The 25,421-nt window shown below is 43.6% G+C and overlaps 2 protein-coding genes across 10 annotated transcripts; both read right to left on the bottom strand.

The window, feature by feature from the left end:
* Positions 1-79: 79 nt before the first annotated feature.
* LOC310686962 (estradiol 17 beta-dehydrogenase 5-like) lies at positions 80-9,273 on the bottom strand. 2 transcript variants are annotated; one of them, XM_083461533.1, is made up of 9 exons: positions 9,121-9,273; positions 7,588-7,755; positions 5,563-5,679; positions 4,237-4,314; positions 3,991-4,113; positions 3,520-3,629; positions 2,450-2,615; positions 1,537-1,619; positions 80-241 (listed from the first exon to the last, which is right to left on the bottom strand). In XM_083461533.1, the coding sequence occupies exons 1-9, from the start codon at positions 9,205-9,207 to the stop codon at positions 202-204; spliced, it is 972 nt and encodes a 323-aa protein (XP_083317659.1). In that variant the 5' UTR covers positions 9,208-9,273; the 3' UTR covers positions 80-201. The 2 variants fall into 2 exon arrangements, with proteins under 2 accessions (XP_083317659.1, XP_083317660.1); XM_083461534.1 differs by lacking the exon at positions 5,563-5,679.
* Positions 9,274-12,205: 2,932 nt separating this feature from the next.
* On the bottom strand, positions 12,206-25,213 carry LOC310686923 (perilipin-3-like). Of its 8 annotated transcripts, XM_083461464.1 has the most exons (9): positions 25,015-25,213; positions 23,502-23,600; positions 17,528-17,621; positions 17,147-17,342; positions 16,406-16,488; positions 15,668-15,932; positions 14,461-14,645; positions 12,993-13,121; positions 12,206-12,916 (listed from the first exon to the last, which is right to left on the bottom strand). In XM_083461464.1, the coding sequence occupies exons 3-9, from the start codon at positions 17,594-17,596 to the stop codon at positions 12,569-12,571; spliced, it is 1,275 nt and encodes a 424-aa protein (XP_083317590.1). In that variant the 5' UTR covers positions 17,597-17,621; positions 23,502-23,600; positions 25,015-25,213; the 3' UTR covers positions 12,206-12,568. The 8 variants fall into 8 exon arrangements, with proteins under 8 accessions (XP_083317590.1, XP_083317595.1, XP_083317592.1 ...); XM_083461469.1 differs by lacking the exon at positions 25,015-25,213 and having other exon boundaries at positions 23,502-23,882; XM_083461466.1 differs by lacking the exons at positions 23,502-23,600; positions 25,015-25,213 and adding an exon at positions 22,241-22,556.
* Between the last annotated feature and the right edge of the window lie 208 nt (positions 25,214-25,421).

Raw genomic sequence — 25,421 nt, 5'->3', positions numbered from 1 at the left:
TTTTCAGCTAGTGTCTGGGGCTCCAGAATGGATCCCGGCCACAAAACGAGATACGACTGTATGCATTAAAGAGCATATATGAGTGAAAACACCATGAAAAAAATGCTTTATTTTAGGCAAAATTGCAAAGAAAAATGTGTATGGTAGATTCATCTGTTGAAGGTAGAGAACAGCTTCGAGTATGGAATCAGTGAAAGGGTTTTATTCATCTCCAAATGTATAGTTAGGATGGGAAGCAAATCTGAAAAATAATAATCAATGGAGCTTCTAAATTACAAGGAGAAAGAATGGGTGAAATTCAGGTTTCAGAAGGAATATCCAAAACATTTAAAGCACATGAAGCCTAGCCACTGGAATTTACCCTCGGAGAACTACAATTCCCTTAATGTTTGCTGGTGGATTTGCTATCTGTCTCAGGATTGTCATCCTTGGGCCAGCCCACCACAATTTGCTTGCCTGAGGAAAATTGCAAAATAGTGCACATTTCATATACAGAAGCCAGCTGGAATGACAATCAAAACTTACACCTAGATTGGCAGCAACACAGTGCCCTTCACCAAACCTGAGTGTCCATCACCACAACTGAGGGCAGCAGGCTAGTTATATGGGTACAGGACAGCCATGTGAAGCACACAGCTCTGCCCTCCAACAGAAGGAGACAGGCAGGGCGCTCAGAAGAATCAGCTGGGGAGGGGGCTGGCCGGGAGGGTGCTTCCACACTGGGCATTTGAATGTGGAATTTACTCTCTTTTCCCTGTGGAAAGTGAGGAGAAAAGTGGTTGATGCACCAGCTGAAGCACACTTTGCCTAACAGTAGGGCCGGCCCTGGTTCTACTTGACTGTCTCAATAGGGAACACATACAGTTGTACCTCAGGTTAAGAACTTAATTTGTTCTGGAGGTCCGTTCTTAACCTGAAACTGTTCTTAACCTGAGGTACCACTTTAGCTAATGGGGCCTCCTGCTGCCGCCACGCAATTTCTGTTCTCATCCTGAAGCAAAGTTCTTAACCCGAGGTACTATTTCTGGGTTAGCGGAGTCTGTAACCTGAAGCATCTGTAACCTGAAGCATCTGTAACCCGAGGTACCACTGTACTTAGGCCCTTAGTCTTTAGTAGCAAAAAGGGGAAATAACGGTGTGCCATTACTGAGCTGTTTTAACTGGCATACCAGAGTAAGGCACATGAAGACCTTTTGGTCTGGAGGGCAATCGTTCTTGAAATGTGTTGGGTGTAATCAACTGCGTCTTTTGAGCACCAGTCTGACGTCCTGCCCCTTGTGTGCAGCTTGTATGTGTGTCCCCACCCCACTTCCCCATGACCCTTCACCCCCACCAAATTGTCAGGGGTGCTACCACACCCTCCCCAGGGCAACAAGGAACGGGTAGTGCTCTGGCTGCAACCACAAACACCTAATTCCCACCAGGAGCTGCCTCCACACGTGGGCTTCTCAAATGCCCACCTGTATCACTGTGTGACAATATGGATCGGGCTGAACTCTAACAACAGGTTCCCTTGCCTTGGCGCCTTGAACTCACCCTGTCAGTTTCATGTAGCGAACATTTCTTTTGATGCCATTGAGGGTTTTCATGTCCTCTTCAGGCAGCTGGAAATCAAACACCTAGCAGAGGAGACAGGGTTGCATATAATCAGCAAGGGCTCTATTATTATTATTATTATTATTATTATTATTATTATTATTATTATTTCAATTTATACACCGCCTTGTACCCAGAGGTCTCAGAGTGGTTCACAAAGAAGACCACAACGTATAAAATCAAACCAAAAACAATAACCCAATAACGCCTCTCCCCCAAAAAGCCACATTCTAAAAGGGCGTTGGATGTCAACAAGATCAACCAAAGGCCTAGTTAAAAAGGAATGTTTTTGCCTGGTGCCTAAAGGTGTATAATGAAGGCACCAGGCGAACTTCCCTGGGGAGAGCATTCCATAGACGGGGAGTCACTGCAGAGAGGGCCCGTTCTCCTGTTGCTATCCTCCGGACCTCTTGAGGAAGAGGCACACGAAGAAGGGCCTCAGAAGATGATCTCAGGGTCTGGGTAGGTTCATATGGAAAGAGGCTCTAGATTTTCTGAAGCTCAAGCGCTGAGACAAAGCGGGCAGAAAGAGGAGACATTGGCTCCCCTATCCTGCAGAATCTCTCACTGATCTCACCTGCATTTTCATCATGTTTTAGACATCAGTGGTTCCTGCATGGTTCCCATTCAACTCTGCTTACACAGTTGAGCTCCTGTGAGTAAGATGGACCCCATCTCCACTACTGCTTACCCCACAACTTAACTCTGACAGTCTGTTACTGGTTTGTGTTCAGTATGCGGTAGGTTATTCTACTTAAAGTGCAGGTATGAGCGAACACTCAGCTCCCAATGTCTCACCTAAAACAGTACACATTAGACTTTGGTTCACTGCATCTGCAAACTGCCGGTTTACCTGCAGGTTTTCTTTAATGTGTTTTTGGGTGAAACTCTTGGCCAGAACCACAATGCCACGCTGCAACTGGTAGCGCAAGGCAATGAGCGCTGGGCTTCGGTTGTGCTTCTTAGCAAGGTCAACCAGTACTGGTTCCTCACGCAGAACTGGCGTGCTTGTGTCCATCCTGCAAGAGGAAAGCAACCTCAGGTGTCATTAAATAGCAATATTGTGACATATTCAAGTCAACATTTGAGCATATCTAAACACTGTAGTAAAAAGCTGTTTTAGACCAGATCATCTGGTATGGAGGAACCCAACCAATGAACCCTGCAAACAGGTGTTCTGTGCAGAGGGCAGGGACAGCGGAACAAAAGCACAATCCTATGCATATTGACTGGTCAGTCTTACTGGCCATATTCATATACTGATAAACCATGGTTTGTTGAGATGGGACTGAGCCTAGCCTCCCTCTGAACTCATATGCTCCTTTCCTCCTTTGGTGCAGCTGCAAGGAGTTTAGAAGCGAATCCCAGAGGGATTTAGTCCACACTGCTTAAAATGGTTGGGTCTGGCAGACAGCATTGCAAACAGAAATGTGTGCATTAGCAGAAATGCACACAAAAATGCTGTCAAATTTTCATAAGAAATTTTTCTTAAAAAAAAAAAAGTTTGCAAACTTTAAATCTGATTCGGAAACCAGAACTTAAGAAAAAGGAGAAACCCAAACTATCAGATTCATCTACCCCTGTTAAGCACACATTCCTCCTCCCTAGTTTCTTTATGGCTTTGACTACCTTTGTGCCCCTTCCCTTGATCCCATATTTGCTATCTTGGATCAGATATTCTTCCTGGTTTTGATGGTGCACTTTTCTCCTTCCTAACTGATCTTTGATTGCTGCTCTAGAACAAGCATGGGGAACTTTGGCTGAGCTGCTACTGGCATAATACTTGGCCGTTGGGCATGCTTGCTGCAGCTGGCGGGAGTTGTAACTCAACCACATCTTCAGGGCCAAAGGTTCCCTACAGTTGTTGGTTAATTATTGGCTAATCATTGAAATAAATGATCAAAGTTCAGTGTTTTCTCCTACCACGCCTCGTCTCTCTGTGATCCTAAAGCAGAGAAAGCTTCCAGGACAATATCCTTTGATTTGCAGAAAGACAGCAGTTTGGCTTGCTTGAGATAAGGGTGGCATTCGACCTGGTAGAGAATTTGTACACAAGCCAAGAGTAAGAAGCACAGTCTGGAGGAGCAGTCTTTACAGTCTTGTTACAAAACAACAAAAATAAACTGGTTCTTGAAGACAGAGCATTATGAATGGAGCTGAACATCTGGAACGGGGAAGTGGGATTTTGCCTGCTGGATCCATTCTCAAGTTCCCTGCGCTTCGTGCATTTAGCAGAATTTTTGAACAGAGCTCCATGTGGATACAACTGTGGCCAGGATTCCTGCACAGTCAGGGCCCTCAGTTATTGTGAATTCAGAACCCACATCCACACTTTCCACTGATGCAATCTCACTCCCCATGTTCAGTGATTTATTTATTTTTAAAGAATTATACCTGGTTGAGAACAGGCTTGTACTTGAGGCCAGGTTTGTTCAGGATCTTTTCCAGAAGCCTCTGGTTGAAGTTGGAGACACCAATAGACTTCACCAAACCTGCATCTTTACATAATTCCATGGCCTGCAGAAGATTATGAAAGTATATAAACAAAGCAGGCTATATAAATTATGCTGCTGAAATAAGTGTACAGTTTTGATTTGTGGGACTGTCCTGCTGTTGCTACACAACTGTGATGATACACACCTCCCAGGTTTGACACAAGTCAACGTCATCGAAGACCAGCTTTCCATTTTCATCTTTTGGTAGCGGATTGGCTCCTGGCTTTAAAATAATCAAAATAAAAATAAAAATTTACTCAACATAGGAACAACAGCACCAAAAACCTATTTAAAGTATTTTACTTCCCATCTTTCCCCTATAAAGGTTGACTCTAAGCATGACTAAGCATGACTAAGCAGGCTATCACATACACAGTTACCTGAGTGATACTTATTTCTGAGTAGACATCTGCTGGTTTGTGATGTCAGTCTGGAAACAACCCGTCATCAAGAAACAATTGTAAAAGCAGATTAAACAAAATGAAAGCATTGACTTTTTTACACTTAGTGGATTATGATTATTGCTGTACATTTGCAAACAAGGTTAAGATACGTTTCCAGATGTAGATTATTTTATATGTCCTCCCCCCTTGTGGTCCAAATGGGGCTTTTCCTGACTTTCTAATTGGTGAGGGAATGCAACTTATCACATATTTAAAGACACTCCTCTGTTATTACGGTTACACTTTAGTGCACACTTATGACTTAATTGATCAGAGTTGGAGAACCAAATTAACTCTATTGCAATTGTCGTTACTTTTACAGTTACTAGCTCTAACTAGAGTACTGTGAGGGGTAACCTTTTCCTGCCTGCACTGCAGTCTCAATGAAAACCCTACTCTAGGTTGCTATTACTCAGAGTGATCTTGCTCCCATTGGTACCAGTGGGAGTTCCCCCCATCCCTTCAGTTCAATTCCCATATATCCAGCTAAAAAGGTTTTGGTAACAGGACTTAAAGAAAGTTTTTTTTTTTAAATAATAAAAAAGCCTCTGAGATTTTGGAGAACTGCTGCCCATCACAGGAGACAACATTAGCCACAGTTGTCATATGAGCCAACATCATCTCTACACTAAAACTTTTCCTTTTAAAGACAGCAGTCATGGGTAGGTAAATATCCTACTTATTTTTCCTTGATTTTGAGAACATCTAAAGTGTGAAGGATAGTTACATATGATCCGAAACTTTGCTCCCAGCATTTGAAACAGTATTGGCATCATTTCTCTCTCTCTCTCTCTCTCTCTCTCTCTCTCTCTCTCTCTCTCTCTCCCTCTCTCCCTCTCTCCCTCTCTCCCTCTCTGTCACCTTCTGAAACCAACATGGGTATGTTTCTGATCAAAACAATTAATGTGTACGCTTAACAGTAAATCCATCTTAATATACACTTCTTCTTTTTCAGATGAGAATTTTACAAGCAAGCAAGGAAGGAAAGTTTGATTTTGGTTCATCAACTAGTGATGGGGGGGGGTTACCTTGAGAGGAAATGGCATGTGAATAAGAAAGAGATCCATATAATCAAGTTTAAGTTTCTTTAGAGATTCTTCCACACTTGTCCGGACAAGTTCTGGGCGATGAAAGGTGCCCCAAAGCTGTAAAGGGTTTCAAACAGTAGAATATGGATACAGGTCACCTTCAGAATCAATGGTTCTTACTGAAGCATATAGACACACTCCAATTCATTTCAATGGCCATTGTGTCAGATAAATTTCTGCTAATCCGTATGCCTGTTGTCATAGCTCCTTTTCACAAAGGTTGTATCTTCCCAGGTAGAGTTAAAACTAAATGAACATACATAATGTGCTATTGGTTTATTGCCTCAAAGGAAAGGACCCTGGGTGTTTTATTTTCCAATTGTAAAATTATATGTGACTAAATTATTAAGAGAACGCACTGGGGTTTTTTTTTCATATAGATAAGAGGCCAGTCAGTTGCAATTTCCATAGTCTAACTTTCATTTAAGAGAGCATTCTTAAAACAATGGCTTTCAAACTGGGTTCTGAGACACCTTGGCTTCACTGGAAACTTAACAGGTGCACTTCCAGACTGCCAGTGTATTGTGGGTGGGAATCAAACACATGCCAGAACTCTAATTAAAGCAGAAGAAAGCACTCTATCACACTGGTGCAACAAATCTACAGTGGTACCTTGGTTCTTGAACTTAATCCGATCTGGGAGTCCGTTTGACTCCTGAAACCGTTCAAAAGCCGAGGTGTGGCTTCTGATTGGCTGCAGGAGCTTCCTGCACTCAAATGGAAGCTGCATCGGACGTTTGGCTTCCGAAAAACGTTCGCAAACCGGAACACTTACTTGCAGGTTTGCAGCATTTGGGAACTGATTTGTTTGAAAACCAAGCCGTTTGAGAAGGCACCACTGTACTTTTTTCTTTCTTTCAATAGACTTTTTGTAGTTAGGAAAGCAATGAGAAAATGCACGGATGAACAAACACTTGACAGAAAGACTTGTAAATACCACAAATCAGGATAAGTGCTCATTCCCTTATAACAGGCATAGGCAAAATCGGCCCTCCAGCAGTTTTGGGACTACAACTCCCATGATCCCTAGCTAACAGGACCAGTGGTCAGGGATGATGGGAATTGTAGTCCCAAAACAGCTGGAGGTCCGAGTTTGCCTATGCCTGCCTTATAACCTCATCAGAAAGACATCAGAATGAACACTCGGTAAAGACCAGATAATAGTCTAACCTAAGTTTTTTGTACAGCAAAACAGGATGAATATTCGTAAAATAGGTCAGGAGGAGCCCTAGGAGTTTAGCAAGAAGATAACCAGTGATAGACAACCTTCCCTAACAGGCTGCTTGCCCATCAAGAGGATTCCATTTCAGTGGGTGGACACAGTGTAATGTTGGGTATATCTCTAAGGGCATCTTCAGAGTTTTGCAATTGGGATTCAATGGCAAACTGCAAAATTCAGCTTGCACAATTCAAGTAGATCTGCTGCTCTGGTGCAAATCTGCTTCTAAGAAAAACAAATTGAACTTTTTGCAGCAAGGAAAGTGCACTAGAAAGTGTGGGATATCAATTGCTTGCCCTTGATCTTGTATAACCTCCCTGCAAACAAATCCAAATGAATGCTCAGTAAACAGGTTGTCTGGAAATGACCTGAGTTATGTTCTCTGCGTAATGTTGGGCGGCCAAGTAAAAACAAAACGAAGCAGGCTCTTGCAGCTTCGTTAGTTGTATAGAGAAGGGATTTCAGCAGTTGTTGCATGTACGACAAGCAACACATTCTGAAATTCCTCTGTTGCACAACTGCCAAAGGTGCAGGACCCTTGTCTTCTTTCCTGGCAATGGTGAGGATGTCTACAATACACAGGGATTCCTCAGGAGTCAAGTCGATTTGGAAAGGAAAGAAGTAAAATTTGGAAACCACTGACTTGACTAAATGAACTTCCATGGCCTTAGCTGTTAGGAAAGGATGGTAGAAGCAAAGCCTGTCTACCAATCAACCAACTGCTACATGAACTAATATTTACTGACCTTTCCAGTGTAAAACAATTCATCCCTTTTCACAGTTCCATCTGCAATCTTCGCATTCATCCCTCGTCCAATTTCCTCTTCATTCCCATAGATGAAGGCTCCATCGATAAGGCGGAAGCCAAGCTCAATGGCTACCTTTATAGCCTCCTCACACTTGCTTTTTTGAACCTGGTGGTTAAAACAACAAATAGAGTCAGCAAGTTTCACTGGCTTTGGCAGGAGGGTTACTTGGTTGTGTTTCCTCATGTGCCACTTTCGCATTGAAAAACAGCTGCACATGGAACACCATGGGGCTGTACCCTAATATGGGGCTGTACCATAACATGGGAAAAGTTCTACCGCACAAGCACAAATCCTTGCATTAATAGAATGAGTGCATTGGATGCCAACCATAGTCATTTTAAGGCACTGTGGACAATAATCTACATATTGAGAATTGAGAAAATTGGGTTCTCTCCCAGCGCATGTTCTCTAAGGGTAGTGATGCAGCAAGCTCCCATCTTGCTTAGCTTCAACAAGTCAGAATCTTTTCGGTGTCTGCATGGGAAATATATTCATGCCACCTTGAGTCCCATGATGGAAGAAAGGTTCAGGATATAAATGTAAATCACTATTGCTATACAGCATTAAAAAATATTGGTTTTGGAATTCAAACAATATCTCTTTTCTCTGCTAGACCAGGATTTGTTGCAGCCATATAAACAATATTTTCACTGAATTGAAAAGCATTCTGGCCACAGAATGGTTAATATCAGTGTTAATAGGAAGGGAGTTCCAAAATGTGGGTGCTGCCACACTAAAATATTGGTTTTTTTACAAATGTAGAATGAGGCACCTGTAACAGTGCCTGTTCTGCAAAATATAGGGCAAACAAATGTGAAATAAAGATATCAGTGCATTTAATGCAACTGGTTTTTCAAATACAAATACCTGTCAACTTCAGGTTATATTTTAGTGAGTAAGATCTAATTTATATATTTTAATTGCTGCTATATCTGTACTGTCCCTGGTATACCAAACTGCAAATTTAAATGTATCCATTTGTGTTTCATGACTTCCCTGATTTTGTATGTGAGCTGGAACTGGTCTGTGACCGAAATAATAAATTCATTCGTACAAATACCTGCAGACTGGGACAATAGTGGACAGGCAGGAGAAATTCACACACACATACACCCTTGTCAGCCACAGACGTGACAAAAATCATTCCTCTCCACACACAATGAAATAGCAACTTGGGATGGGTAAGCTGCCAGGGTCCATGAAGTAGGGATAAGGATTAAACTCTCATTTTCCGCCCAGCCCACTGTGGCTCTGATGCTGATCAGGCTCTCTCCAACAGCAGCTATTTGTGTTGTAAAACTCAAACATCTTCATGGAATGACATGCAGTTTGACCCTTGGGAGAGGCCCTGCAAAACCATCACAAAGGGTGGCCTATTTAGACTGCAGTTGGCTTTCCATTTGAGAAAGCAAATTTCATATATACACATAAAGGCGACAGAAAAAGAAAACCTTAAGAAAGTTGACTTACTTCATCAGGGCAATAGGTACCAAGCCCAATCAAAGGGATTTTGTTTCCATCGCTCATCTTAAGGTAGGAATTTTTGTCCAGAGCCATCTTTTTACAGCTTTGGTCTGATGTGCAAGCAAATGTACTCTGCCAGAGTTTTGGAGAAGAGAAGTGGAGTTGGCTACAACTCTCTTTTTCTCTTATAGAGTTACTTCCTCAGGGGCAAGGAGAAGTGATGCTGATGTAAGGTAGATGAAAAACAATCCTCAGAACCTCAACATAATAATAGATCCCTGAGGTGTCAAATACTTGGCATTGTCACACTATCAACTCAGAGGTTACATGCTGTTTTCATTCAGTCTCCACCAGTTCGCTGGGCGACCAGTTAGAAGACAATGGAAAAATGCAGCTTACTTGACTACGAACCCCCAAACTTGGAACCCCCCTCCAAACTGGTGCAGTTGTTGACAGGGGTTTGCAGGACAAATCCCATATTTTGCAACGCCACCATCCCAAACTGAGTAAATAATACATCAAATTAGGGTTCATAGTCAACACCCAAAAACCCATCTCAGCAGACAAATGACCAGATATTTATGCTGAAGTTTTTCACCCTGAGCCCTGAAGTAGGGGTGTTCCCAGATAGTTGCTATGTTCAGCTCTGATTCAGAGGTCTTGTGCAACAAACCTATTAACCCAAATGTTGCAGTATGGAAAGTGATGCAAAAACAGGCTGTAAAATGTCAGGAATACTTGCTTAATGCAGCAGTGCCACACTCATGTCTTACATTTATGCCACTTTAACAGTCATGTCTCACCCCAGAGAATCCTAGGAACTTCAGCTTGTTAAGGATGCTGGGGTTGTTAGGAGACCCCTATTCCCCTCAGAGAGCTACAATTCCCAGAGTTCCTTGGGAAGACGAATTGATGGTTAAACCACTTGGAACTGTAACTGTGAGGGGAATAGGGGTCTCCTAACGTCTCTCAGCACACTGAACAAACCACACTTCCCATAATTCTTCGTGGGGAAGTCATAATTGTAGGCCTGCCAGCTTGCCAGCTTGCATCAAATTAACAGTTCTTAGACAGCATTATTTTTCTAGAAAAAGAGGTGTCAGAACTCACTGTGACCACCTCCCTTGTTCTCTTATAGTGACAATGGTGGCCACCTGAGAGGTGCTGGAGCTGAAAACAAGTCCTGTTCTTAGGGCAAAAGATAAATAAGGGTTAAAAATAAAAGTGTGGCATAAAATTCACTTGAAGAATCCTGCTGAATCATAACAGCTGTGCGAGGGCCAAGCCAGGCTGTTGAGAAGTTAAACTCCAGTTCAACTCCCACTGAAAAATGCACAGGCTGCTCTAATGATCCCTGAGACCAATTAGAATTGCCCCTGCATGTTCCAATGCAAGAGGGTTGAAAAGGTCACTCCTGCTTATGGCTCCATACAGCAGCTGGGTGTCACAGCGAGGGTGAGGCATAGAGCAGTGTGTGTATCTAGGTGAGAGTGGTGTCACGGCGAAGTTCCCACAATGGCACACAGCTCCTGCTTAAGAACAACTTCTCACCCTGCTGGGCCAACCTTTCCACTTGGACCCACCCATCTGCCAAAAACGTCGATGCAGATGTCCACATACTAACAGCTCGGCAGTTCTGCACACCTCCGAGTGCTTCAGAGACGAGAACGGGCTCCAGAAGGGTGTCTGTGTATTTACAGTGGTACCTCCAGTTAAGTACTTAATTGGTTCAGGAGGTCTGTTCTTAACCTGAAACTGTTCTTAACCTGAAGCACCACTTTAGCTAATGGGGCTTCCCGCTGCAGCCATGCTGCCGGAGCACGATTTCTGTTCTCAACCTGAAGCAAAGATCTTAACCCGAGGTACTATTTCTGGGTTAACGGAGTCTGTAACCTGAAGCGTATGTAACCTGAAGCGTATGTAACCTGAAGCGTATGTAACCCGAGGTACCACTGTATTTACAGGATTTATTCCCCTGCCATTTAGCCAAAAAGATTCTCAGCATAGCTTACAAAAACCAGTTCTCAGGTTCACATTCTAAAAAGACATGACACATACACAAGGGAAAAGGAATAGGAGGGAGGAAGGAAAAGCAAGCTCAAACACAGATGCTTAAAGTCACAGTTTGTAAAGTCACTGTTGATGCCAGTGCTAGTTCTGACTGCCTTCCCTTCCCTGGAGTCACTCCCAGATCAGATCCAGGAGCACAGCTGGTGACAAAGAGGGATGCAAGAAGGCAGCATTTTCCTTTCTGATCTGCATTCATCATAACCAGTGCTGTTTCCATTATGCTACAATGTCGTTTCCAGGAACTACTGTGTTAGTCTTCCTGTCTGCTACTGAATGTAATCTATGCAAATTATATAACTTACGTAAATAAGTTGTGCACACACACACGCTCTCTCTCTCTCTCACACACACACGCACAGTGGAGGCTGCCATTTAAAACTGTATTATGTTGCCCATTTATGTATTATATTTGTTGCTTGCTACAAAAAAAAAAAAAAAAATGGCTCCTAGTGAATGACAGTTACCTAGAATGCTGTAGCAGTAGCTCTGGGATATTGTGGGAAATTTTAAATGGCTGCCAGGGCAGCTGTCAGCTTGCCAAGATGCCAAGGCCCCAGCAGTTGCCAAGCGTACCAAGTGCTGGTGGCAAGCCTCCACTACACATTGGCTATCCTGTACAACGGGCTTGCACCTCCCACCATTAAATGCAGCCCTAGGCACTCCTGAACAAGTGCAAACAAAACAGCGGCAGTTTAAGTAATGTTCCAAAGTGTGACTGTGCCTCATGCCGTGACTAGCCTACGCATGTTCAGGAATGCCTACTTGCCCGTCAATTTTTGCTCTCCACCTGCAGTAGGGCACCCTGTTGGGGGGGGGGGAGTATGGGAGGCTGTCTGTGGCTTGTAGGTCACAAGCTGGCTACCAATATTCTACAAAAGGCCATGCCACTAATCTTTTAGAAGAGACCCTTTTCATTTGTTTTGTTATGTCCCAGTTGGCTGAGCACCTTACAGCAGCACCTGGAAAACAAATTTGGGCTTCGTTTTGTCCGCAGCAGCCAGAGACACACTGGAGACCGGTGTTGGAATGCAGCAGTGTTTATTTGGCCTTCTTTTAAACACTTTCCCCAAAAAGCAAGATTTGACAACTAAAAGTCATGCGTTGTTCCTTAGGGGCAGCGACAGCAGGGTTCCCAACTATACCAGTTTTGACCATTATTTAATTACCACCACTTCAATGTTAGCAGCTTTGCTCTACAACATTTTGAAATATTAAATAAATAAAGTGACTGTTTTGGATATTTACAATTCTGAGAGTTCAGCCAGCACAAAGATGCTCATCTTCTACACTGTACAGGGCTCACCTGCCACGAAGTTATCGAAATACAGTGCTGACATCTAGAGCAAAAAGAGTGCATAGCAGGCTTGTTGCAAGAGGTCTTGCCTTAATCTGCTGGTTCTGAAACTTCAGCAGGCAGCTTGCCAGAGAGCACGAAAGGCCCCACCAGCCAGGAGAGAGGGGTGTTGTGAGTGACATATTCCAGCAGCTCATCCACGTATTCTTGCGCTTTCTGCACTGTCTGGCGGCTCTGGGCCAGGAGGGTGCTGGGGAGGTCCTGGAAAGATCTGACCGTGGAAGCGGCAGCATGAAGTTCTCCAGTGCTTTGGCCGACTTTCTGCACCTTATCCTCCAGGCTAGAAGGGAATCCTTGGATGCTGGACACCAGGGTTTGGCTAACGGTCTGCAGACGATGGATCAGGTACTGAAACATTGTCAGGGTTTGGCTTTCTACCTGTTGAGACAAGCAAGCCATTACTGACAAGCCGTATTTCCTAACGGGGACAGGCAAAACCATTGCAAAGACATACCTCTAGCTGCACCATATCTTTGTTATCCTTTGCTTCTGGGTTTGCCTTGTTCCATTCGATCAACATCTGGCTAAGCTTCTTTTCACCCTCATGAAAGGTCTGTCCCACACCTTGTTTCATGTATTCAATCTGGAGGGGAGCAACACACACTAGTTTAACTTTCAACAGGAACTAAGTAGTCAACATGGCCAAATTCAAATAAGCTGGGTAAAGTGTGCCCCCCCCCCCCGGACAAATCTCTCTGTGTGTGGTGTCAGGAATGGCTTCCTTGGGCCTCCGATTCAAAAAGCTACATAGCACTTTTAAAAAGCCAATTATGTTACTATAGGGGTTTTTTTTTGCTCAAGCCAAAATAGGAAAAATAGAGCTTGTGTGATTTGTGGTTTTTTCGCCTCCCTTTTTGCTAATAGAAACAAATGGCAAGTGGCTGAAATTTGGAGATATTGGTTCCTACTATGCTGGTGACAATATGCTAGATTATGTAACAAGTCTACTTTCCCCAGGATACGTTTACCCAAGTGTGTTGGAACAAGGTTGAAGCAATACCATCTATGGAACTCCCTCTATGATGGATGGGGAAACTGTGGCTCTCCTGGTGTTGCTGGAACACATCTCAACTTGCCCTTGACTGTTGGCCATGCTGGCTGGGGCTGAAGAGAGCTGAACATCTGGAGGACCAGAAGTTCCCCATCCTTGTTCTGCCTTGCAATTTGTCACCCATCTTTTCTGGATAAGTTATCCAAGTCAGAAGAATATCAAAAGGAATCAGATGGAAACATCAGTGTAAGCTTCATTCCTTCAAGGGCCCTTAGAGATTTCTAGAGAGATACGTGTGTGTGTGTGTGTGTGTGTGTGTGTGTGTGTGTGTACGTATACACACACACACACACACACAAAGCTAATGGAGCATTCCTCAGCTCAGGGATGGGAAACCCATGAATTATGAGCTTAGCCTAGTCAGGAATGATGGGAGGTGTAGTCTAAGAAACCACTGGAGGGGCTACAGGTTCCCCACACTCACACCTTAAGCCCCATATAAGTGCTTGCCACAAATTTGCATTTGGGAAACTCCCCAAGGGTCCAGTATCACATAACCTGGACTATGCATCCCTTGCATATACCGTAAGTGCCAAAGTTCATATAGTGCAGGTGTGGAAAACCTCTAGCTTCCCAGATGCTTGCTGAACTACAATTCCCATCAGCCCCACCAAGTCATGGCCAATAGCCATGACAGGAGTTGTGGTTCAGCAACGTCTAGAGGGCCAAATGTCCCCCCACCCAAATACCATAAACTAAGCAAGGTTCCCCTTGGGAGTCAGATCATGGTCAAATTCCATTCCATTTAAAGAAAACATGGACTCTGAAATTGCAGCTTTAAAATATTTGATTGCTCAGGTGCTTTTCTATAATTAAAAGGGCGATTTGCAGTGGCACAGGACAGTCTTAAAAGGGGAGACCAAGCTCATACCATGTGAATTATCTGCTGGAGCTGGGAGAGAGACTCGTGGATCCTTTGCCTGGCTCGCCTGATCTTCGCCACAGCGTGCAAGTAGGCCCTTTGGCGGAGTCTGCTTGAAAGGGAGCCCAAGCGCACCAGATATTCCTGCTGCACCGGAACCACATTGCCATCCTTTGCAGCTGCTGTAATCTCAGCTAAGGAAGAGAAGACCACAGTGGATTCAGCAGCCTTGATGTCTCATACTCCTTTAGTAGAATCATGTGTAGGGAAGGAAAGTTTCACTGCCCATTTGAAGGGGCACAACGGCAGGGAATCTAGGAATTGATTGCTAAATTCACATTTGAAGGCAAGGGCTGGTGCACAAAGTGTGTTTTCCAATCGCTCCCGCATACAATACCGTATTTCAGTGCCTAGTGGAAAGCTACATCTTTCATAGCACAGTTCCTATTGTTCAGTGCAAGGCATGCAGCTGTAGATTTGGAGGAGGGGAGTACAATGATGAAGATATGAACAACACAGTAATCCCCAGATAACTGCACAATGTCTTGTGGGCTTTTACATTTGAGGTTTCCTGTCCAAACTGAAGTCAGATGGGGAGAGATTGAAAAGCAACCCTGCTGCTCTCCTTCCCTCGCCCCAAACACCAGCCGTTGCACCAATGCCCTGCTGCTTGAAAGAGTCAAGGGGATTCCATCCCATTACAATTACACACTGAAACAGATTTCCTACCAGTTTATAGAATCAAAAAGCTGTAGAGTTGGAAGGGATTCCCCCCCCCCCAGGGTTATGTAGTCCAACCCCCTGCAATGCAACAATCCTGTCTACGGGTGTCCCTGGGTGGGCTCAAACCACCAACCTTATGGTGAATAGCCAGACACACTGACCCATTGAACAGATATCTGAAAGACTGTTTCCTTCTGTATATACCTGCCTGCAGGTTGAGATCTTCAGAGGCCTTGTTAGATGCTCTGCCAACTAAAGTAGTTTGGTTGATGGGAACATGAAACAGGGCCTTATCTGTGGTAACACCCCCCCCCCCCCAAGGAGGCAAGACTAGTCCCTTCTCTAGCATTTTAGGCAGGTAATGAAAACATTTCTGTTTGGAATGGCTTTTTAAAACCTCTGGCAATATATTTACATAACTGGCATTGAACTCTGCTTCTCCTTGACTTTAAAATGTTTTAGGAAAGAGGTCATTGATTTTTAAGTTACATACCCAGTTCTTCATCTGTTATGGGGAGATATTCATCTATCAGGTCTTCAGATCTGCCAAGCATTGCCTCAGCACCACTGACAGCTATCTGGCCCATTCTGGATTCCATAACGGTGGTCAGACTCTGGCCAATAGCAGACTTGGTTGCTTCCATGCCATCCTGCACAGCTTCTTTCGTCATGCCTACAACTCCAGACAGCTTGCCGGCAATGGCGTCCTTAGCGCTTGCCACTTTGGACGACACCATCTCCTTGGTGTCAGAAGCAACCTGCGAGGCAGCAAGAAACCACACGCCGTTTCCATACAGATACTCGCCGGCAGTGTAACAGAACCATGCCATTATCTTGTACGGAAGGATAATATTTATTGAAAGTGAAAATAATAAAGTAGAAGCAGAAGAGAGTACAAAGGATAAAAATACTTGACAAAATAGAAAAAAAAGAAAAACCTACCCCTTCCCACCATATAAGAAAAAGTTCCAAATTTATTTTTTTTCTTGTTTGTAATATTTTGAAAATCTCAATAAATATTTTAAAAAAGAAGAAAGAAAGTGAAAATAATAAGAGCAAGCACATGTAATCATGTGCATACTTGGGCTGACACGTTACTTGACTAGAAAATGTTCTTGAAATAAGAGGATGCCCCGGTGCTAATAAGGGCCATGGCAAACAGGCCTGACATTATCTCTGCCTCCCTGGACTTTGGCTCCTAAGGTCCCAACCTAGCTGCACCACAGCTTACCTTATCAGCTGACATCTGAAGAATTGGCAGCTTCTCCTCCAGGGCATCCAAGCCCCGGGAAGCATACTCATTTGCTGCTGCAACTACGAAGACAGAAAATTGTTATCTTATTGCTTTCTACTGCGCCAATATGAAAAACCCAATGTATTTCCAAGTCTTCGTTTTCACAAGCTTTAGCTTTCCCATCTACAAACACACCTTTTGCAGTTTTTAGAGGGTTGCAGCTTTAAGAGGCTGGCCTTATTATTCTAGAACCTTTCTAGATTTTGCAAGTTGAAAGCCTTGCCCCAGGGATGGGGAACTGCGTGAATGCAGCTGGGATAAGTAGAGAAGGCGGGCGCAGAAACCAGGGCAACGTCACCAGTTTTCAAGCACAGCTAAGAGCTCTCCATGATGCTACACATTCATACATGTCCCACAGTGACAGAGTTACCAGTCCACTAGCACAGAAGGATGTATCAAGGACACAGACTACCTGAATTTCACCATTACTCAGTTGCTAGAAATGGTAGCCCGGTTCTCAATTTTATTTTATTTTAAAGCATTTCCTTTTCTCCCATGGAAAAATTCCTGTGGACACCCATGCATGAAATATATCTCACGATATAATCTGAACATGCAAACCACCTCCACTTATTAAGCAGGAAGTTACTCCATGGACATTGAATCAATAGGTATTTTTGTCCCTGGTATTTCGCCTACTGTTGGACAAGCTTGCTTAGAAGTCTGCCCTTGACTTACTCTGGGGTTCAAGTTTAGTCAGGATAGGCTGAGCAGTGCTGACCGCCACTTCTTTCAGGGTCTTCATGCCCTTCTCGGCAGCATCACAGACGGACTTCACATAGGGGTGGCTGCCCTTGGTAGAGTTGTAGGCGTTCGCAGCCATGTCATAGGCAGAGCTAACCAATGGCATGCTGACTACTCTTCTCAAGACATTCTACACAGGGAGGAAATATTTAGTCAGAGTATGGTATGTACAACCTGTGTAGCCCTGCAAAACCAATTTGAGCTAGGACTAACCCACACTCGTCATTTAAAACACTTTGTACAAAACATGCAAGAATGCATTTTGGAGGCTGATCATTGCATAGACTTGTTCACAGCCCATTTTTCCGAACTCACCTCCTCCTGTGCAGATGCCTCTGGCACCTTGTCATGGGAAGACATATTTCCTTGACTGTTGGAAGACATAACTTGGCACTGCAACTAGCAAGAGCTGGAAAAGGAGGTCAACAGTTAATTTGCCACAGAAGAGTTGCATTGGCCTAACAAGTACTGAACAAGGAATTAGGAAGGCTGTCCTGTTTTGGCTCTTGTCTCTTTAAGAACTTAAGCGAAACTCCTAAAACAGAAATGTTTGTAGCTAGCAGCTCACTAAACCCATCACCACAATGCTGAAAAAGATGACACCCCAGTTCTCTCTTAAGTGGAGAGGATTATTCCCCAAATGGGAATAGGTTTGTGCAACTTGGAACACTGGTCCATCTCAATAGTGTCTACACCAGGAGTCACCAACCTTTCTAGGCCATTGGGCACAGCTGGAACTTTGAGAACGTGCCATGCTGCCCTCCCATCACAAAATGGCTACTATAGGGCATAGAACAAAATGGCTGCTGCAAAGGTGTGGCATAACACAAAATGGCTGCTGCAAAGGTGTGGCACAACAAAAAAATGGCCGCTGCATCTAAAACAGAAGAGACAGGATCACAAAATGATCTGTATCGGCCAATTCTAGCACCAAATGAAAAGTGGGCATGTTTATGAGGACGTATTTGATGTCAAAGAGACTGATCCAATGCAAAGAGGAACCACGTAGAAGTAACAAACAGCTTTACACTGAATATCTTTTGAGGGGATTTTTACTGACATCTTTCATTTGTGCCTTGCAGGAACAGGCGCACTGATTCACACAGGTGCTGCATCAGGAAGCCCTGTGATACACTGCTCTTTGTGCCTGGAACTTCCGGGTGCTAAGTGACCATACTAAGATATTGTTACCAAGCTCCAATTAACTCAGCAAGATCTATTTTTAAATAAAGGACCACATTAGCACAAGGAAGTGTTGCAACATAACCACTTAAGACATTTATAATTTCCTACATTTCTTTTTAAGTTCTCATTGCAAAAGACTGCCACTATATAGCAGTAGGAAAGAAGGCTTGGCTCTCTTGCTTTGCATCTGCAGAGCGGAAGCTGCTGCTCTCAGCTTACTTATATTTCCTTTCTTTCCCCCAGAAATAAGCCAAAAAGATCAACAGCCATACAGAGCCTGGCAACAAACACCTTCACAGACAGAAAGCAAATGGGACACACTTTCAAAACAATGCACCATGGCACACCTATCACAATCCCCAACCCTTTTTACTAACCCTCTTACCTGTAGGGGAAAACCACCAAAAGAACACACTAGTCACCCATACAGTTCCCCTTTTAAATAACTGTGATGATGTCCTGGAATCAGGGTAAGGTCAAGAGAACCAATGAAAATAGTAGCATTCTTTCCCCAATCAGTTAGGAATAGAAGACAGGTGGAATATGTCAAATAAGGAACCCTGATAGAGGGTGAGAATGACATTGCTTCTCACCTGTGCTCTGTTTGCTACTGCTCTATTAGTAGCAAAGCTCTAACTCAAATTTAATTCTCTCACTCGCTTTCTTTTTAAAGTAAGATTTTATTAAGACATTTCATAATACAGTATAATAAAAACAAGCTAACTACTCTAAACAAAACAAAGAAAGAAGAAAGAGAGAGAGCGCGCGCACTTTTCACAGGTAGATTTAATTCTCCATAGTGGGTTATTAAGGTGCTAGTCCCTGCTGTTCCTAGTTTGTGTTATTGCTTTCCTAACCTATCCTGAAGAATCACTGAAAGTCACTGTATATATTTGGCCCAGTTTATGATCACAACAGCCTTCTTAGATGGAAAGGGAGCCATATGCCTTTTCAAAACAGAAATTATATAAAATGGGAATAAAGCTTTAATAACTAGGATTGCCTTTTAAAATATTTTTTGGACAGGACTCCTCTGCTTTTGACAGCTTCAGCACAAACAGCATTTCAATGAATGAAACTTTGAGCATGAAATGCAATGTTAGCTTTACCTGATGAATTCCCGCCTGCCATGCTTTAGTTAAAGAAATAAGCACCCTGCCAGAAGAAAATCAAAGCACAGCTTGACTTCAGTAGGGCTTACTTCTGAGTAAACATGTTTTGGATCACAGTGTGAGAGTACTTGCACATCTTGTCTGGATGGAAGATTTTCATATTGCCACACTACATTTTGTTTTTCTATTTAACATGTTTGTATGCAATATGTTTCGTATTTTCTTTTCTTTTCATATTTTCTGTCTATAGTTGACTTGCAACTCTGTGGCTTCCAATGCCACATGGTAGACGGTGAACTGTGTCTCATATGGTACTTTCAGCCACATGATGAGCCAACTTCCATACTGCTGAGAAACAGATGGAACTAGGGCCACAGGAATGCTCATCTTTTCACATGCTCAGAGACCACACATGACCAATTCTTCATGTGACGAGAGCTACCAAGCTGCTACCAAGCAGTCACAACGTGACCAGTGCTTGTCACAAACCACTGCTTGTGGATGCTTCCCACTCACCAACTTTTGTGCTGAAATTATCTATGATGTCCAACAGGGCACAGCCCTACTTGGGAGGCGATGTTCAGAATTCCTCTCCATCTAGGCTTCAAGTTGTATATATGCGTAAATAAACCATATATCCTAAACGCACCACAGATCCCACTGTGCCTTATTGTCCCACAGGAAACACAAACGCTGGGATTTCACATAGCGCACAGATAGAGGTTAACAATATATTCGCATTTTAACTCTTTGCAGAACCCTCTGCTGTTAGCATTCTGAACTTCCCCAATTAGCATAGCTTCCACCCTTATTTGATGGGGATCCCAGAAGAATCAATAATAATAATTGTTACAGATTGCTCATCCCTTCCATACATCATCTTTGCACACTGAATAATTCCTCCCTAGAAGTGGACAGCACACCATCTCGCTGCAGAGTGGAAAATTTCAATTGCGAAGGGTAAACTTCCAGAAAGCTGAGGGCAAGCAAGGACAGCGGTTGAATAAAGAGCTGCTTACTGTACTGCTTTTGGCTGTACACAAGGCTGGCCTAACTTCTTGCTGAAGCAGAGACATCAAGTCAAGCAGAATACTTTTAAAATAGGTGAGAATTGAAAGGCTCTTTCTCTCTCCATTTTTGATACCTGTCTCTAGCAGGCTGTGTTTAGTCTGAGGCTCAGAGCATTTGTGGTTTGGGATTCCTTTTTTAAAAAAACAACAACAAACCAACAACATACACACCTCAACCTCAGTTTTGCTGCCCGTTGTAGCCATGTAATGAACTTTAAAAGGGGGTGTGTGTGTGATATGAATTGAAGCAAGCAAGGGCTAAAGAACCAGCCACAGGATCTGCCCTTAATTCTGCCCTCCTCTCGCAGAGTTAGGACTAGAAAAATCTACCTCACAGGGATGTTGTGAGGAAGAAAAGCGGGAGAACCATGTACACCATTTTGAGCTTCTTTGAGGAAAGGAGGGATGGTAACTGTAACTAATAATTAGTATACAAGCAAATACCTAAATATTCTTAGTATGTACCTCAGCTAATCAATCATGGGTGTTCACATCACATGAACAACCGGTGTTTATTGATCTGTACACATGCACAGTTTTTCAGAATGTGCACAATCTATGTAAAGTGTACAGTTTAAGGCAGGCACCTTGGTTATACTGTTTTCGATGCCTGGTAAAACATTTATTTTTGTTAGCCTACATGTAATTTTATTGTATACATTTCTTTTCAAAACTGTATCTATATGAGGACAAGAGGTTGGTGAAAGCTGACCTAGAGTGTAATCTTGTCCCTGGGAGAGCAAGTGGACTGCGGGTGGAGATCTGACCTTACAGACCTGGAGCTGAGGTACTTATTTTTTCTCCCACTGTGAGAAAAAGACTGAAAAACTGATAAACACTTTTCAAAATGAGGAACAATGAAATGAAATGTACAAATGAACCCCAGATGCACGAAGGAAAGGAAGTTTCAGACAGGGCCCCACAGCTGTTTACATTGCTGAGAACTGTGAATAAGAAAGCCGCTGGGGTGACGGAAGTCCTCTTTGAAGGGCTGTGTGCCTTAAATATAAAGAATCATGATATGGGAGATCAGGCAGCACCTTGGAGTTGCCCATTAACACTTAGCCCCTAGAGAGCAGACTGATCGCGAGTCTTCTCCACAGCGAGAAGGTATTTATATTTAAATTTTAGTAACTATTTCCAAATTTGCTCCTGTACATATACTTTGTACAAATCAATATCCTCTTTTGTGATTTGTTAATTGGCCGCCCTTGAAATTAGAGCCAGTTGCAGGCCAGGCGGCAATACATTTCTGTTGTCCATGGTAAGTGGCTATATGGCCCAGGGCTGTGTATGTTCTCTCATTTACTCTGCATCATCTGGTGCACTCTCACTTCTAATTTAGGGAGCAGTGTGCACATGATGGTAGACACCATCCATACCTATCCTGTTGTTTCTTATGAAATGCTACATTTTGATGAGTTTCCCCCTAAACCAGCTGCAACCCAAACCGAGAAAAGGAACGACCTAGCTGCGTTTTAAGCTAGTAACGTCTACTTCCAGCTGCAAACGCAGATTCCCCAAAAGCGATCAACTTTAATGCAAGTCACGTGCACAGAGTCACTTCAGATTAAGCCCATGGTTGTCTTTTGCCTCCTTGTAGATAAAGAAAACAACAAAACTTTGGCTACTTGGACGGAACCTAAACCTGGATTTAAAACCTGAATGCCTGTATTCCTTTGTTCTCATTTTCTTAGCTGAGTAGGTTTGGCAGGTTCACGTTATTCAGCAAGGGGAAGATGGCTATCACCAATTAATTTCACTATGAATGAATGGGCACCTTTAGTGCTTATCTTGTATTCACTGGAGCTTCGCATAGAACCGTCACAAATTGTCCCATGGCCATTTGGCCCTACTATGTACAAAGGTAGGTTTCCCCTCCATCCAATACCCAAGTGTGTATGCCTATTGGCCAAGTGATACACAGTTGGGGATAAGACTTCAGATGCTTGATGAAGTGGCTTCTAGTCCATTACAGCCGGCAATATACCGTATTTTTCGCCCTATAGGACACACTTTTCCCCCTCCAAAAATGAAGGGGAAATCTGGGTGCGTCCTATGGGGCGAATGCAGCCTTTTGCTGAAGCTTGGAGAGCGAGAGGGGTCGGTGCGCACCTACCCCTCTCGCTCTCCAGGCTTCAGGAACACATCCGCAGCCTAGGCAGCCCTACGGGAGGTCCGGCAGGGATGTCTAGGCTGCAGATAGCAGCCTGCTGCCCGGCGCGAGAGGCGCCCTGAAGCAGAGCGCCCCCCGCGCCAGGCAGACGTCCGCAGCATGGGGAGCCTTGCAGGAGTTCCCCGCAAGGCTCCCCACGCTGCGGATAGCAGCCTGCCGCCCCGATGCAGAGCGCCACTCGCGCGGGGCAGACATCGGCCAGCCCCACAAGCTCAGGGGACAGCAGGGAGGCGCAGCGCCGCCATCCCGCTGTTCCTCGACCTGGTTCTGTTTCCCCGACCTGCTTTTGGGGGGGAAATAAAGGGAATTTCCCCCCCCTTTATTCCCCCCCCAAAAAACTAGGGCCGCCTATGGGATGAAAAATACGGTATCTGTTAGTTGCCAAGATGCAGCAAGACACTCTCTCTCTCTCTCTCTCTCTCTCTCTCTGTGTGTGTGTGTGTGTGTGAAACATGTAGTGACAGAAAGGCATTCTGATAGAGATCAAGAAAGTATTTTGATGGCGGAAGGGTGAGGTCCAATATTAAATTAAAAATTGAATCCAAAAGTGATCCAAATTGTACTGAAAATAATTAGAAGCTTGTGGCTAACACAATACAGCTAACACAATATAGTCTCTTGTGGCTAACACAATACAGTTACTGCATATCTAAAGCACATGAACAGCCCCCCCCCCCCATTGCAAGAATCCTGGGAACTCTAGTTTGTTAAGTGTACTGAGAATCACCCTTTTGGATTCTACTTGCCTCAGTCTGCCTCATGGATGTGCTGGCCCTGGTAGGCTCTATGGTGAACTTGCTTGATGGGTCTTTCATCCAGGAGGGAAACACTTATCAGCTGGAATGCTGATAGAAAGGAAACTTGTTGAGTTATAGTTTCCATAGCAATGTAACTCTCACTCCTTTACAATAAGTCCTTTCAAGATACCGTCAAAGCACTGGGGAATGTGACCTCCCTGCTTGATAAGCAGAGGCTAATGGAAAGCAAACAGGCTTGGTACCACTGCCCTTTTCTGATGCTGTGTTCAAAGGCATATCGTGAATTGTTATGGTTTTCTTGTTGTCCTTAGTGGGGTTAGAAATCCATCAAGACTGATCCGTGGCCTTAGACAATCCACTCCTTTTTCAGCCTGAAGCAATATCTATAGTATGGTTATAGCTATAATGGGAGTGCTGTAACAATTGCTAAATTAAATGTCCCCCAAACCAATTCACCTAGTTTGTTGGCCATCCTACTATATTTTAATCAATGGTGCTTGGTTTCATTCATATATATATATATATATATATATATATATATATATATATATATACCATAGCTGTCAAGGTTTCCCTTTTTTAAAGGGAAATTCCCTTATTCTGAATAGGATTCCTCACAAGAAAGGGAAAAGTTGACAGCTATGATATATACATGAATGAAGCAATGCATATTTGGGTATATATGATTCCTTCTAACAGCAAACTCAATTGGAGGGTGATAACAGGCCTGTTACCCAAAATGGGCCACTGAGAACAAAAGGGAAATATGCTTGGGTGAACCCCAAGGTTTGCAAGAGTTACGTTTTTATGATTTGTTTCACAAGATTTATCTACTGCTTGATCAAACCTCAAAGCAGTTTACAAAAAGAGTAAGACAAATATTTAAAACATCCAAGAATAAGTAAAACACTAAGCTAAAACCCAGATTAAAGCACATGTTGACATTCTATGTCTGGATAGGCTTCCCTAAACAAAAATGTTTTCAGAAGACACCAAAAACAGTACAGTGAAAGCACTTGTATGATGTCAATAGGAAGGGAGTTCCAAAGTTTGAGTGCTACCACAGTAAAAAAAAAATATATTTCTTACAAATGCAGAATGTACATTATGTGGTACCTATTACAGAGGCAGCTCTGCAAATTGAAGTGTTTGAGGTATTTGAAAAACCCACACCAAAGAACACCCAGGACTGAGCATGCTCTGAATTTTTGAGTGACGATTTTGAGTGACAATTAAAAAGGAAAAACAGAGCAAGAATTTCTTTAGCTCCTTGCAACTTTTACTGCCATAAGGACCCTTCTTTCCTTTTGAGAGAGCTTAGACTCAAAGGCTCTTAATGCAGCAGAAAAGCTTTCGTAGGCTGGTGACAAGGTTACATCCACTGATAATTATGTAGAGAAATGTTGTGTATATGACTCCCTATTTATCTTTCGTCCTTGGGGAGCTTTTTCTGTGACCTCTTTTTGATGAAGCCAGAGTGTGACTCTCAAGGTTTTGAGACCTTGGCAGTTGCTACTATGCTTTGAGCTCGTTGAGCAGTTGCTTCATAAAGCGTGTTCTCCATAATAGAGAGCACGTGTTGCGGTGGGGGCCAAAAAGGCCACCCCACTGTTGTTGGGGAAATTGGCCACATGCTGTGATTGGGCAAGGAGTGTTGCTGGGGAGAACGTTCTGTTGCTAAAGTGTGGGAGGGGTCAGAGGTCTTAAATACAGGGCTCGCAGCCTGGGGCCTTCTCTTGGGCTGTGTGCACCGGCTCACCTGCCCACCCTACCTGAAAAAGGGGGGGGGTTCGTTGTCCTCTGACCTTGCTATGCCTGTCATGGGGTTGTCTGCCTTGGGGCAGGGGCCTGCTAGGAATTTTGTCCATTTGGCTGTTGGCTGTTGCCATTTGGTTTTTGCCTACTGCA

This window comes from Podarcis liolepis (genome assembly GCF_965112155.1).
Source record: "Podarcis liolepis genome assembly, chromosome: 10".
NCBI classification, from domain to species: Eukaryota; Metazoa; Chordata; class Lepidosauria; order Squamata; family Lacertidae; genus Podarcis; species Podarcis liolepis.
Note: the sequence above shows the minus strand (reverse complement) of the source record. Positions and strands in the feature narration are given on the sequence as shown.